Source organism: Bos indicus, chromosome 4 (genome assembly GCF_029378745.1).
Source record: "Bos indicus isolate NIAB-ARS_2022 breed Sahiwal x Tharparkar chromosome 4, NIAB-ARS_B.indTharparkar_mat_pri_1.0, whole genome shotgun sequence".
Taxonomy (NCBI): domain Eukaryota; kingdom Metazoa; phylum Chordata; class Mammalia; order Artiodactyla; family Bovidae; genus Bos; species Bos indicus.
In genome coordinates this window covers 8,618,377-8,634,761 of record NC_091763.1, presented here as the reverse complement: position 1 = coordinate 8,634,761, position 16,385 = coordinate 8,618,377, and the positions used below count along the sequence as shown (strand labels likewise).

Genomic DNA, 16,385 nt, shown 5'->3' with positions numbered 1-16,385 from the left:
CACGGAGAAGGCAATGGCACCCCACTCCAGTGCTCTTGCCTGGAGAATCCCATGGATGGAGGAGCCTGGTGGGCTGCAGTCCATGGGGTCGCTGAGGGTCGCGCACGGCTGGGTGACTTCACTTTCACTTTTCACTTTCATGCATTGGAGAAGGAATGGCAACCCACTCCAGTGTTCTTGCCTGGAGAATCCCAGGGACGGGGGAGCCTGGTGGGCTGCTGCCCATGGGGTCGCACAGAGTCGGAGACGACTGAAGCGACTTAGCAGCAGCAGCAGCAGCATGGACAGCACTAATTCTTCTTCATGAAGAGTAAAATCTCAGTCCTTTTTTTCGCTGACCATGCCATAATTTTTTATTATTTTTAATTGAAGGATAATTGTTTTTGCAATCTTGTGTTGGTTTCTGCCATACAACATCAAGAATCAGGCATAACTATATATACAGAGAGAGGCAGGATATATATACATATATATATATATATCCCCTCGCACTCTGCACGTCCGTTCTCTACATCTTTGTCTCCATTCCTTCACTGCAAATTAGGTTAATCAGTATCGTTTTTCCAGATTATATAGCTTTAATATAATATATTTGTTTTTCTCTTTCTGACTTACTCCACTCTGTATAATAGGCTTTAGGTTCATCCTCCTCTCTCCAACTGATTCAAATGCATTCCCTCTTATGGTCAATATTGCATTGTATGTATGTACCACATACATACCCCAACTTCTTCACCCATTCACTGAACAGCACTAATTCTTACAGAGACAGTCAAGCTACTTTTCTGTCACTTGCACACCAAGGTTAAATACCCGTCATCTTAAGTTGCTCACCTTGAAAATGGTTAATTTTCTCACATGCCCTTAATATTTGTCCAAGCTATAAAACTGTCTCATTTCATTATTGTATGGATAACAGCAATAGAAGAGACTCTGCAATTTAAGCAACTGCAGTAACTGCTGTTTACTAAGTACTTAATAGTAAATTAATCTTCCTACCAATTCTACTAGGCAGATCCTATTATCTTTATTTCACAGATAAAGAAATAAAGGCTCAGAGAAATCACATGAATTGGAAAAAGGGAGACACAGCACATGTAGCAGAGGTCCATTTCCCATTCCCAATACTTATATTTCCCATTTTCGTCTTGCTCTGACACCCACAATTTAAAATACTGCTACCACAGGTATACATGTATACCTGTGGTGGATTCATTTTGATATTTGGCAAAACTAATACAATTATGTAAAGTTTAAAAATAAAATAAAATTTTAAAAAAAAGAAAAAAAATAATAAAATAAAATAAAATACTGCTACCAAAAAGCGTATGTATATTGTTTGATTAAACAAACGGTAACAAAAGTAATACACTGTGTGACTACAAGGATAGGAAACATGACATTAGCAAAGAAACCAAAGTAGTACATGGGTAATAAACGCTTCAAATAATATGCCTCATGGTTAGTATCATATTATTTAAAAATCCACAGATGCACAAGCATTGAATTACTCAATACATCAAACTTTCTAGGAGTAAAAAATAATTTAAAAATTTGAGTCCTGAAATATCTAGTGAATAGTAAAATACTTTCTAATAGAAATCAGATAATGATTTTACTGCAATAATAGGTCTTCTTCAATTTTTCAAAGTATGATTTATTTCATTTAGTCGAGTTTCAAATTTGAAGATACCTAATGCAAATATCAAATCCTAATCTGTAATGCAATGTACATAATTAATGCCCAAATAGTTTATATTTTATAAAGCATCTTTGTAATTTTATGTGTTGGATTTTTAAAAAAAGAATACTAAGAAAGCTCTATGGAGATATAAGGGAGATAGAACTAAAAGTCCAGGTAATAAAAACTATGGTATAATTTGTCACTCTGGACATTCTGAACATATTAAGTGTGCTCCTGGGATGGTGTAAGAGAAACATTTATGCCAGGACGTCAGATCAGAGATGCACCCCTTTTTTGCCATGTACTACAGTCAGATTGGGGCTTCCCAGTGATGCTAGTGGAAAGCCACGTGCGAATGCAGAAGATGTAAGAGACGCAGGTTTGATCCCTGGGTGGGAAGATCCCCTGGAGAAGGGAATGGCAACCCTCTCCAGTATCCTTGCCTAGAGAATCCCATGGATAGAGGAACCTGGAAGGCTGCAGTCCATAGGGTCGCACAGAGTTGGACATGACTGACGCGACTTAGCACGCACACATGCACAGATTCAGTTCTCAGGAAATCTGAGGATTTAGGGGAGTCTGCCTTGACATATCTTGTTCTATTTGAGTTCTTCTAGTCAACTTTCTGCTTCTTCACTCCACTCCCTCTGCTGAGATGTGTAACACGCCTCATCATTTCCAGATAATGTAACCAAATTTACCTTGCACTCTACTACATTTGTACATTAATCTTCTATACTAAAAATGATAACCTTCTGGAAAAGGGAATAACTCTGAGAATAAGAATCTCAAGTACTTGGGCAAAGTCTTGGGGGAAATGACCTTGCACACTTTCTGTGCCCCTTAAGTTGGCTTCCCATTCTGCCCACTCCTCCCGCCTCAGTACAATGGAGGACGTCAGCAAGGGGTTATTCTAAGCTCCGAGATGCCCGCAGGGACGAAGGTGACTGGGCTCGTGGGATCCAGAACTGGGATACTTACAAGGAGTCAAACGGCAAAAACAGAGCCTGGTTTGCCCATGCTCCCTGAAAGAAGTTCATTAGCTTTTTTAGAACGCTAATATATTACACTAATGTATAATGTATTAGATAATAAGTAGGCTTCCCAGTTATGAGGGTTTGTAGGTATGATGATGAACTGGGGAGGGCTGAGGACAAGAACCTTCCATTTAACAAGGTTGGTCAGAGCTTCCCTGGTGGCTCAGTGGTAAACAATCTGACTGTCAATGCAGGAGACATGGGTTCGATCCCTGATCCAAAAAGACCCCCATAGCTGCGGGATAACTAAGCCTGTGTGCCACAAATAATAAGCCTACTGAGCCTGCACTCTAGAGCCCAGGGGAACTATGGAGCTCACATGCCACAGCTGCTGAAGCCTGCATGCCCTAGAGCCTGCGTGCCCTAGAGCCTCTGTGCCCTAGAGCCTCTGTGCCCTAGAGCCTGCGTGCCCTAGAGCCTCTGTGCCCTAGAGCCTGCGTGCCCTAGAGCCCGCGTGCCCTAGAGCCCGCGTGCCCTAGAGCCTCTGTGCCCTAGAGCCTCTGTGCCCTAGAGCCCGCGTGCCCTAGAGCCTCTGTGCCCTAGAGCCCGCGTGCCCTAGAGCCCGCATGCCCTAGAGCCTCTGTGCCCTAGAGCCTCTGTGCCCTAGAGCCTGCGTGCCCTAGAGCCTCTGTGCCCTAGAGCCCGCGTGCCCTAGAGCCCGCGTGCCCTAGAGCCTCTGTGCCCTAGAGCCCGCGTGCCCTAGAGCCCGCGTGCCCTAGAGCCTCTGTGCCCTAGAGCCTCTGTGCCCTAGAGCCCGCGTGCCCTAGAGCCTCTGTGCCCTAGAGCCCGCGTGCCCTAGAGCCCGCATGCCCTAGAGCCTCTGTGCCCTAGAGCCTCTGTGCCCTAGAGCCTGCGTGCCCTAGAGCCTCTGTGCCCTAGAGCCTCTGTGCCCTAGAGCCCGCGTGCCCTAGAGCCCACGTGCCCTAGAGCCTCTGTGCCCTAGAGCCTCTGTGCCCTAGAGCCCGCGTGCCCTAGAGCCTCTGTGCCCTAGAGCCTCTGTGCCCTAGAGCCTCTGTGCCCTAGAGCCTGCGTGCCCTAGAGCCCGTGCTCCACAACAGGAGGAGCCGCCATAACGAGAAGCCTACAAGCTGAAACTAGAGTGTAGCCCCTGCTCGCCACAATTAGAGAAAAGCCCACGCACAGCAAAGACCCAGCATGGCCAAAAATAAAACAAATAAATAAAAATTATTTTAAAAAATAAAAAGTTGCTCAGTAGCCTAAATTTAGTATTAGGAATATTCCCTACCTGAGTAGAAACAAGACAATCAGATTTAAGCTACTGGCTTATTAGTTACCCAACATAATTTTCCAAGAGAAAAACTGAAACAGTTGTTTCAAGGAATTCAAATAACAAAATAATGTTGAGTATACATTGACCTTACTGGTATGCACTTTTTGAAACCAAAAAGAAATAGAATGAAATACAAATTTTTACTCAACTTCACTTGTGAATGCATGCACTGCTTCCCCAACTTCAGAGCCATTCTTTTTATACATGATGAAAAGAAAAAAATAGAATTTAGAAGCCTCTTGAGAGTCCCTTGGATTGCCAGGAGATCAAGCCAGTCAATCCGAAAGGAAATCAACCCTGAATATTCATTGGAAAAACTGATGCTGAAGCGGAAGCTCCAATACTTTGGTCACCTGATGCAAAGAGTCGACTCACTGGAAAAAGACCTTGATGCTGAGAAAGATTGAGAGCAGGAGAAGGGGGCGACAGAGGATGAGATGGTTGGATGGCATCACTGACTCAATAGATGCGAGTCTGAGCAAACTCCAGGAGATGGTGAAGGACAGGGAAGCCTGGTGGGCTGCAGTTCACAGGGTCACAAAGAGTGGGACACAACTGAGCAACTGAACGGCAACAATAAAATGGTTTTACTGCCTAAAGTAACATCTCAGACACTATCAGCATGAATTGTCTTAGTATCATTTGATAAGGCCAATGTAACTTTAAAAAAAAATGAGAGAGAGATGCAGACTGAAAAACTGATGGAGCTGATGAATCTTGAGCATAAGAGTCTTAGAGAAAGATCACATCTGCAAGCTAAACAATAGAGAAAAATATGTTTCAAGTGGCATGCAGTAAAGACTCTGAGTTTGATAGGTATGATAAATAAACTTCTCTGCATCCTCTTTAGAAAGGTCACAAGTGACAAGAATTTCTGTATTAATGAGAAAATATCTATGAAATGTACTGGCTAGTCACATGGAGGCAGAACCTGTCTAAACCAATCAGGAAAATCCCCAGGAGTGTATACACACACTACCACTCAGCTAATTTCCCTCCTGCGTTCTCTTGTTTGTCTAGGAAAACACGCCAACAAAGGAGTCAAGTGCAAGATTCATTTTAAATAGGAGAGGGGCAAGGTGAACGGCTTGAAGCTTAAAATCCAGGAGGGTGTTTTTCCTATTCCCCCTGGATATCTGCCCCCTAAGCTGGGTAATTCTATCTGACAATTAAAATATCACATGGCATTATTCTAATGACTATGTGAATTTCATCAATCTTTGGGTTAATTCCATTTCAATCTGGGTTTTAAAGCACCTCTAGGAAAGAGTGGGCTGTTTAATTAGCTGCCTTGATTTCTTTGTCTGATTCAAATCGTTATAAGCAGATCAGCAGATGATGCCAAGGATACAAAAGACATGTTCTCAACAAGCAAATGCAGGCCCCGCATCTTAGCCAGAAATTCACTATTCAGACTACCTCTGAACATCCAACACAGTATGAATTGACACATGGATTTCACTCTTTTCATTGTTAATCTTTCACTTTCTAGATATGGAAAATTATTTTGTTATAATAGAAATAGGATGAAAAGGTTCAAAAGAAAACTGGACAGGTGCTGAGACTAGGTGTCAAATTTTTAAAACACTGGAATGACTTCATGAAATAACCATATTTCCCAAAATACAGAAAAAGGAAAGGCTTTATAATATTCACTATAATACATAGTAGGGAATCATTACCAACTAAATGAAAGTTCTAATGCAAAATATGGAGAAAGTCAGGTGTTATCTGATTTCCTATCTCAACATTAGAAATTCTCATTTAGGAATCCATTCACTGTGCCATCTGTATAAGACAATCTTAATTTGGCATAATATTATTCTGACTGTTATACACCTGCCTGTTCTCTGGACTATGAAAGAAAAATAGCAATTTTTCAACCATAATAATCCTCAAGTCTTTTTAATTAATACAGATATTTAGATACAAAATAAAAAGGCTTTACATCAAAAGAATTTCAGATGCTTCAGAGAATAAGGCAGAGAATTCAGAATTACTTTGGATATCTTTGATTACAGTTCTGTAAAAAAAAAAAAAGACAAATGTGTTTTTAGAAAAAAATCATCTAGAAAAGTCATTACGATAACATGGAAATGAAGGTAATTACATAAAAAATACAGGAAGATCCAGGGTTGTCATGGTAATAAGATGTAAGCATCTACATTTCTGGATATGAGCTGGAGACAGCATCAATTAATCTTTTTTTTAAAGATGAATCTCAATTTTCAGTCTCTCATGCTTGCCATTTTTTAAAGAACACACGAAAACCTGAATGAAAGAGATTTAGACTGTCACGGTCACTTTTTAGAAAACCAATCAATCTGTAAATCACTGAGGATTATACAGTGAAGAACTTCAGGTTCTGTCTTCAACTCAACTATGATAGTCAACACCCAATAAAATTCATAGTGAATGGTTTGTAAAGGGGAGAAAAATGAACTACCCTCCCCCCAAATTCTTACAAACCAATTATCATGTTCTAGCAATTGGTTGTTATGCCTTTAATCATCATAAATATTTATAACAAGGCCAGTGTCCTCAGGCTTTCCATTCAGGTTTTAAATTGCCCTCTAAGTAATTAACTGCTAAAATTACCCATTTGTCTAAAATTGATATTATGCTACAATACAGACCATTAGTTAATAGTGAATATTTATTTCAGAACCATATTGCAAACAGACTCAGTTTGTAGGCCATTAAAGCAGCAGAGTGACTACAGAAATTTAGTTAACACTGAAACAATCTTTTTTCTGATGTGCTTATTCCAAAGCTTACAAGGAGTATGTAGCACAAAAGATAAAACTTTAACAGATGTTTTGCTGGGATTTAGTACAAAATGACCATAGACTACTCTGTGGCTTATTATGAAATCACTAGCTATGTACTCTTTCCTTTGTTCCTTTCTACCCCCTCATTCCTCAGTGATACATCACCTTTGTAACGCTTGCAAGCTGACCTGATTTACCGTAAAGAAAAATCGCCTGAATTCTTAGATGCATGGTATCCCAGCTTTTTACAATAAACAAGTTATACGAAATCTAAACAAAGATATGCACATTTTTATAATCCGAGAGAAATGTTTAAAATATTTCTCCATATCATCATGCCACATAGTGATGAGAGCAAAAGTCAAAACTGTCAAATTTAGAAGCAAGATTTGATCAGTATGTTTTCCTTCTGTTCACCATAATCAATATCTTCTATTTATCACATCCAACCCTTTAATAATCCATGAAGTATTTAACCAGATGCAGAGCTTCAGAGTTATTGCAAGAACTTGCTGTTTTAAAGACAATCGTTTATCTCACCTTGATTTCACACCCTGCATTTATAGAGACCCATTAAAAGATCTTATTTTAGCTCAGCTGTTTTTCTTTATCAGCATCCAGCACAGCATTATGAACAGCTGTTAACTTAGTAAATATTATTCTTAGGTTCTTCATTTTGCATTCAGAAATCTTAAGTGACAATAAACATCACCACATGAAAAAAATAGGTTAATCCATCACACAGAAATACCCATGGGACCTCTGCCACTGTGTCATAGTCAGGCTTCTTTGAGAATAATTTCACCTGCAGTGCAGATCCTACATGGAGCTCTGGAGGAGGGCACTGTCTCTGTGCAGACAAACTGTGAAGAAATGCCAGTGCGTAATTAGCTGAGTGGCCCCCCATGGAAAGCAACGTGGTGATAAGGGCTGTCTGCTTCCATGCACTGCAATTCAGATGCCAAAACACAGGCATTAACAAGATGCATTCTATTTTTTTTAACTTCCCGTACCCTCAGAGAAGGTAGGACTATTATCTTCACTATGAAAATGCTGACAAACCTATGTGACTGAGAGCACATAAAGTCACAAATAAAACGCTAATTGCAGTAATTTAATAAATGAATCATGCAATGTAAGGAAAAGAACATTGGACAAAGAGTCAAAATGCTCTGACAAAATCATGTTGATCTTTATTTTATATCAAATGTGGCAGTTGAAATGGAAGACTGTTTTAGGATGCTAATCCTGGAATGAGGCTGGCCATAGCAGAATCCTAAAGAGGTGTTTGTCTTTTTTTAACTATGTAATACATCAACATGTAATATTGATTACATATTACAATATTACATATTGATTATAATACTGTATTATCATCATGTAAATGTTATTTGCAGCTGAGCCATTACGTTTCATATGAATACTTTTCTCTACCACACAATAATTTGTTTTTCCTGGTGTAACAATCTAGATCTTTTGTTGGTTGGTTGGTTTGCTGTTGTTGAGTTTTCTTTGGGGTTATCACTAATTCAACACCAAATTCTTCTTCCATCTTGTGCCTGAGTGCTCAGTCACTAATCTGTGTCTGACTCTTTGCTACCCCGTGGACTGGAGCCCGCCAGACTCCTCTGTCCATGGGATTCTTCTCGAGTGGGTTGCCATTTCCTCCTCCAGGGGATCTTCCTGACCCAGGGATCAAATACGCATCTCTTGTGGCTCCTGCACTGGCTAATTCTTCACTACTGAGGTGCCGGGGAAGCCCCTTCCAACTTGTAAATCTGCTCAAACACATTTGATATTCTATCTGACAATTTCATCTTAGAAATCTCGCCTGGAGTCTTCTGACCTGTGCGATTGGACTGACGGGTTACTCTTCCAGCCTGATGCACCACTGTTATACTGGGATTCTTTTCATCATCTCAAGGATCTCCATCCCTCTTTAGAGGTAGCCTCTACTGCCAGGTTTCCTTTTCTTTTCTGCCTTGGTTTATTCCCTGAGTTACAGGGTGGAGTATATCTTCAAGTCGTTTTCTGAGAAAGGATGCAAGGTATGCAAAATTTTCAACTCCTTGAACATCTGAAAATAATTATTCTGCTTTCACACTTCATTGATAGTTTGCATATTATACTAGATTGGACAATTTTACATCAGAATTGTCAAGTCATTGTCCCACTTCCGTCTCCCTTCTAGGGCTGCTGCTGAAGTCCAAATGGTGAAGGTTTAGTTCCTAAGTCATGTCCAACTCTGCGACCCCATAAACTATAGCCCTCCAGGCTCCTCTATCCCTGGGATTTTCCAGGCAAGAATACTGGAGTGGGTTGCCATTGCTTTCTCCAGGGGATCTTCTTGACTCAGGGATTAAACCCGAACGACTGCATTGCAAGCCGTCTCCTGCATTGCAAGTGGATTCTTCACCAACTGAGCCACCAGGAAAAACCCCCTAAATGGTGACGACACCACTGTAATTATTGATTCTGAGCAGTAAATCTGTTTCCTTTTGGTAGGATGTGTCTTTGAAATCATGTTCAGAAATTCTGCAGTAATAAATACTACTGTTCTTCTATTTTCATTAAATGTTCTGGGCATTTAAAAGATCTGTTTAATCTTGAAGTTCACATCCTTCACATCTAGAAGAAGCATATTTCAAAGTTTATTATTTTAATAACTCCATCCTATTTTCTCCAATTATTCAGATGGCCCATCTCCTGAAGTGGATTCTAAATTTTTTTAATACTTCTTGTCTCATGTTTCAGATTTCTATTTTATGCTCTACTTTGTGCATAAGCACAAGTTGGTACAATTCTCCAACTTATTCTTCCATCCATTTTTACGACTGTTGTTTATTTTATTATATTAGTAATTGCTTCATTTTATTTTAGAAAGTACAAAGAAGAAAAGTGGAAGAAAGTAGACTTTGCTTAACTTAAATAGTGAAAATAGAAACCTGAAGGCGAATATAAAATACAAAAGCAAATTTCAAAGTTTACCTACAGCAATGATGTAAAGTGCATCCTAAGTAATCCTGTTTCCCATTTAAAAATTACTGTTGTTGTTTTTAATTTCTGTCATCGTATTTTTAATTTCCAAAGCTACCTCATGTTCACTGATTTATCCTGTTTAAAATAACAGGAGATAGTGAAGGACAGGGAGGCCTAGTGTGTTGCAGTCCATGGGGTTGCGAAGAGTCAGACATGATTTAGTGACTGAACAACAACGAAAGTAATGCAGCGTTGTGCTTTACAGGTGTATGACTCTCTTTTGCCTCTTAGATATTATTATTCATAATTTTTTGATGCTTCTTTCTGTGTCTAATCAAAACAAACCAACCTTGCTTCCTCTGAGTCACTTATTTGACAAGGGGGGGCCTTTGCTGTAGCGTTACCTAGATCCTTTAGGTCCGTTCTCTTGGACTGACCCGATGCCCCATAAAAGACGCTTTCAGTCTTCAGGCCTGGGTCTGAGACCTGTTTTATGAAGCTCCCATATCCCCTCCTACCTGCCCAGCCCCTGCTGTTCTCTGGGACACCCCACCAGCCAGCTGGCTGGCAGAGCGACTGCTGTTGAGGCAGCCAGGCTGCGGGGCTGTGAGAGAGCACAGGCCCTCACCACCACCAGCGCTCCAGGCTGCAGGCAAACGCCTACAGGCCACAGGAAAGCAGCTGATGCTGGGGCTTGTGCGAGGAGCCAGGCCTCTCAGCCCTGGCCTGAGCAAATGCCCACCATCTCCTACTTAAGAGAAAGTCACTCATGGACTATATACGGTCCACTGAATTCTCCAGGCCAGTATACTGGAGTGGGAGCCTTTCCCTTCTCCAGGGGATCTTTCCAACCCACAGGTCTCCCCCATTGCAGGCAGACTCTTTACCAGCTAAGCCACAAGGGAAGCCCATTTCCTCCTTAGGGTGCTTTTAAAATTTTGATTCTGGGAAAAGAAAAGAGACTATATATGTGTGTGTGTGTGTGTGTGTGTGTGTGTGTGCTCAGTTGCTCAGTCATGTCCAATTCTTTATGACCCCATGGACTGTAGTCTGCCAGGCTTCTCTGTCCACAGGATTCTCCAGGCAAAAATACTAGAGTAGGTTGCCATTTCCTACACCAGGGAATCTTCCCATCTCAGGGATAGATTCCATATATCCTGAATTGGCAGGCGGACTCTTTACCGCTGAGCCAGCAGGGAAGCCCACGTATAGATATATATACATAAACACATATACATATATGTATATTTTTTTAATTTCACAGATGACTATGCTATGGAGCCCAGCTTGAAGACCTCTTCGATGCCAATCAAAATTTCTTGCCCCCTTAAGTATTCCAAGAACTGGGACAATCAAGAATATTTTGGCAAATCCTCAAAGAAGCCAAGACCTCAATAGCTATGGGGAAAGGGATACTTAGATATCAATACCTATTGCTGCCTCTCATATTTGGAAAGCTATACATACTAAATATTTGAATGATGTATATATACATATCGGAGAAGGCAACGGCACCCCACTCCAGTACTCTTGCCTGGAAAATCCCATGGACGGAGGAGCCTGGTGGGCCGCAGTCCATGGGGTTGCTAAGACTCGGACACGACTGAGTGACTTCACTTTCACTTTTCATTTTCATGCATTGGAGAAGGAAATGGTAACCCACTCCAATGTTCTTGCCTGGAGAATCCCAGGGATGGGGGAGCCTGGTGGGCTGCTGTCTATGGGGTCGCACAGAGTCGGACACGACTGACGTGACTTAGCAGCAGCATATATACACATACTAAGTATATGATGACAGATCATGGGGTGAAAGAAAAGCTTACAAAACGGGTAAGAATTATTGAAACACAATTTCAAGCAGTGCCGCCTAGTAACCAAAAATCAGTAACCTATAAGCTCAATCTCTCCATGACTATCAAGAAATTAAGGAAAAATGTAATGTAATGGAAAAAGCAGAACTTACTACAAAGGCTACAGAAATCACCAGTGATGCCAGCCTGAGCTGAAAACAACAATGCTCTGTGGGAAGAGCTCTCTTTCTCTGCTTCACAGATAAAGTTTTCCACCAATTCTTACCCATAACTAATGAGCCATGAAATTAAAAGATGCTTGCTCCTTGGAAGGAAAGCTATAACAAACCTAGACAGCGTATTCAAAAGCAGAGATATCATTTTGCCAACAAAGGTCCATGTAGTCAAAGCTATAGTGTTTGCAGTAGTCTTAAACAGATGTGAGAGCTGGACCATAAAGAAGACTGAGCCAAAGGACTGATGCTTTCGAACTGTGGTGTTGGAGAAGACTCTTGAGAGTCCCTTGGACTGCAAGGAGATCAAACCAGTCCATCCTAAAGGAAATCAGTCCTGAATATTCATTGGGAGGACTAATGCTGAAGCAGAAGCTCCAGTACTTTGGCCACCTGATGCGAAGAGCTGACTAACGGAAAAGACCCTGATGCTGGGAAAGATTGAGGGCAAGAAAAGGGGGCAATAGAGGATGAGATGGTTGGATGGCATCATCGACTCAGTGGACATGAGTCTAAGCAAACTCCAGGAGATAGTGAAGGACAGGAAAGCCTGGCGTGCTGCAGTCCAGGGGGTCACAAAGAGTCAGACATGGCTAAGTGACTAAATAACAGCAAAGTGTTGGTGAGAAGACCAAACCAGGATAATGGAAATCCAGTGATGCCTGTGTTCTTCGCAAAGGCTGAGTCAGCTCTTTAATCTCAATCCTGTCACTGAATTTAAAGTCGGGAGGTCAAAGTTAGCTCAGAGTAGCCTCTGATTTCCACTGATTCTAGTAGGTCCTGGGCTTTCACTAGCTGGGCTCTCTGCAGATTACCTGGGCTGAAGTGGAAGATAGGAGTAAGGAGGTACCATACTATTGATTTTGAACCCAATCAACCCTAAAAAGAGAACATTAAATGTATTAATGAGACGACTTGAGATGTTTGGGTGTTAAAAAAAAAATTGCGGTCATTAAACATTCAGTTCAGTTCAGTTGCTCAGTCGTGTCCGACTCTTTGTGACCCCATGAATTGAAGCATACCAGGCCTCCCTGTCCATCACCAACTCCCGGAGTTTACTCAAACTCATGTCCATCGAGTCGGTGATGTTTGATGTTAAAAAAAAATTGCGGTCATTAAACATTAGTACTGTAATTAATAATATCCCAGAGTTTACTCAAACTCATGTCCATCAAGTCGGTGATGTTGATGTGAAAAAAAAACTGCGGTCATTAAACATTCATATTGTAATTAATAATACTATTAATTAGTATTAAACAAGATTAATAAAAAATCTCTTAGCCTGTTAAAATTTCTTGCCCAGTGCAACCACTAAAAATCTATCTATGTCAATGAATACACATGTTTAAGAAAAGCGAATAGTCAAAAAACTGAATCTAAATAAAAATTTAATAAAACAAAAAATCACAACAGTGAAAAAGGACATATATGAAAAAAGTCAACACATACTTCAAGTACCATACTGATTCTAGTATTTATTTTAAAAAGAATGTCTTGCCAGAGTTCCTACAGTTTCCCATATTTTAAAATTGTATAACAAAAGCGATACCTTAAAAAGTACCATCATTAATGTTACAACTATTAAAAATAGCCTTCAATTTATTAAGAAAAGAACAATGCAATAGAAAATTGAACAATATATAAGAACAGGCAAATTGCAATGGCAGAATCACAAATGGTCAAGAAACATGAAGATGCCCAGTGTCACTAGCAGCCAAGAAAATGCCAATGTAAAAACATTTCATTTTCACTCGTCAGAATGGCAAAAGTTTTAATGACTGGTTAGTCAGTCCTAGGGAATGTAGAGAAAAAATCCTTCTGTCATTTACCACCACGTGGGCAAATGTTTCAATTAAATTCATTACAACTGACATCACATCTCTAATTAATAAAGAAAACCCATTAACTAGATATCAAGAAAATAAGAAACTATATACAATAAAACATTATTTTTATAAAGCAAAAAGAAATGAACACATGTAACGCTATATGTGAAATCTACCTCTATTAGCAAAGGGAAAAGTACAACAGAAAAACCATGCCACACTGCAAGAAAGGTGCAGATAATGAATGGGATGAAAAGGAGACAAATAATGATACTTCAAATGCATTTATATCACTAAATGGGTTCTCAGGATCCTGAAATGTAGCCATTTCAAAACTAAAATGTAAGCACATCATTAAGCCCACTGATAAACTTTAGTATCTTCTAACTCCCTAACATATGCCAAGAAAAGAATCTCCTCTTTTAAGTTTGAAATATGGGGAAAATTTTCCAAAATGGTTGCTAGGTCAAAACTTAGAAAAGCTTAATTGTTTTTACACATACTAATCCAATATCTGGTAAAAGAAATAAAAGAAAACTGAAGGAAAAATCATTTTTATCTGTTTATACAAACAAATGAAAAAATATGCACCATGAACTCATCATAACACTGTTTTGGATCATAATAATACATTATCTTGAAACCAATTGGTATTTCAGTATGGAGCGCTAAGCTAGAGCGACTGGAGATTCCTCTCTACTGAAAACATAGTTTTGGCAGGATTCCAGTAGATCCCTCTCATTACTGGCAAATGCTTCTCCATGAAGGAAAAATAGGGTACAGTTTAAATAATAATAGTCCAATGAAAATATTTAATGCCCAAGCATGGCTTTCATTGTCAAATCAATGACTATGGTTCACTTCAGAATCACTTCTCTTCACACAATTAAAAAAAAAAATTATAGTAGAGAGATTAGCTTTTGGCTCAAAAAATGCACATGAAGAATGCTAAGCCTCGACTTAAAAGATCTTTTCCTACCTTCACATTATCTGGGTGCAGCCCCCCAGGGTGCTTGTCCATGTACTGACATAAATCAGTATGCTAGAAGGAAAAAAGGAAAATGTATTAACATCCCTTTGGCTATAAAACAATGAATCAATATTTTTCTGTTTCAAAGTCATCACTACTTTCTGAACTAAGCAAATATAAGGCAAGTGGGTGGATTTTTTAGTGTATGCAGTTGCATGCTCCTCCACCCTCCATATTGACCACAGCTGAATCATTACTCCAGATTCTATCTTACGTTAAACATATCTGTGCATTAGAAAGAATTTATGTCCACAATTTGTTAATCTGTTAAATGCCTAATTCTCACACTGAATATGTATCTCTTAAGTGGAATAAGAAGAAAACTTACCTAAAATATATATACTTTAACTTCAACTAAAAGCACATAAGCATACAGTTAACCAATCCAAATACAATTTCACTTACCTGCATTTTTCAAGTGGAAATGAAGGTGATGGTTATTTATTTTGTATGACATGTAAACATTACAAACAGATCATTCTAATAAAATTAATCATTGGATGTATTTACTTTTTCATAACTATATTCATTAAAAGATAATTTTCAGATTCTCAGCACTCCTGAATATATTTGAAAAAATACTGATTTTATAAAACTTTATAATGATTTACTTTCTAAATCAATGCAAATACTTCCAAAATTATAAATTAAGACAAATACATCCAGATTTATTTTAAAAAGAAATATCCCTAGATAGCAACTTATACTGTAATTTTTCCAAATATCCCAAGTTGAATTTGCACACAATTGTATATTTTCTTTTTAATGCTTTTTCTGTTTATATTATGAGCTACATAAAATTTCTAAAGAAACATGTAGAGTTGTTATATAAATTTTCCTAATCTTATTTATTGGCAGTAACAATTTTATGATTTAATCACTCTGTAAAAACCAGTGACCGTGATTATTTATGCCCCATTATCAGGTTTCAATTGTTGAGGAATTATAAGCTTTTGACACATTCATAAAGCTGTACGTGGTTGTAGCCATGATGATAACAGTTCAGATTCCTTTACTGAGTTTTTATTGCATGCCAGCTGGTAACTGCTGAGAATACAGTGCAGAATTTAGCATTCATTCACTGTTCACCATGTATTTCTCAGCTCATTATTTTCCAGGCACTACACCAGTCATTTTATTGCTGTTGTTCAGTTGTTAGATCACGTTCCACTCTTTACTACGCCATGGACTACAGCATGCCAGGCTTCCCTGTCCTTCACTATCTTCCGGAGTTTCCCCAGACTCATGTCCGTTGAGTGAGCGATGCTATCTAACCATGCCATCTTCTGCTGCCCTCTTCTTCTTTGCCTTCAATCTTTCCCAGAATCTTTTCCAATGAGTCGGCTCTTCGCATCAGGTGGCCAAAGAAAGCTCTGGAGTTTAGTGACACTAGTCAGTAAGGATACAGAATTCAAGCAAACAGATGTAGGTGGAAAAAAACCAGGATGTGTGTAATGACTGTACAGTAAGTTGTACATTAGGAATATTACTGGGCACTGTTTGAGGACATAGAGGGGGGCACTTAATGCCTGCTAAAAACAGGCCACAGTAAGTGATACTTTCAAATAAGATCCGAATAGAGAATGAAAAAGGTCAGCCATGGAGAACAAAGGGAAAGAACATGGGATAGAAGAAATGGTCTTGGATATATTCTAAGGCTGTATTGCCTTTCTCTTTTCCACACACTGAGGACAAAAACTATATACTTAAAAAAATTTTTATTTCGTACTGGGGCATAGCCGAT

General features: G+C 39.4%; 1 protein-coding gene across 8 annotated transcripts in view; it reads right to left on the bottom strand.

Moving 5' to 3' along the window:
* The window catches only part of CDK14 (cyclin dependent kinase 14), a 665,059-nt gene that overhangs the window by 341,623 nt on the left and 307,051 nt on the right, over window positions 1-16,385 (bottom strand). For 7 of the 8 annotated variants that reach the window (XM_070787460.1, XM_070787461.1, XM_070787457.1 and 4 more), the window contains one exon: window positions 14,591-14,653. The exons of the other annotated variant lie outside the window; for it this stretch is intronic. In XM_070787460.1, the coding sequence (XP_070643561.1) occupies window positions 14,591-14,653 (63 nt within the window). The remainder of the gene's footprint in view (window positions 1-14,590; window positions 14,654-16,385) is intronic. 8 annotated transcript variants of the gene reach the window in all.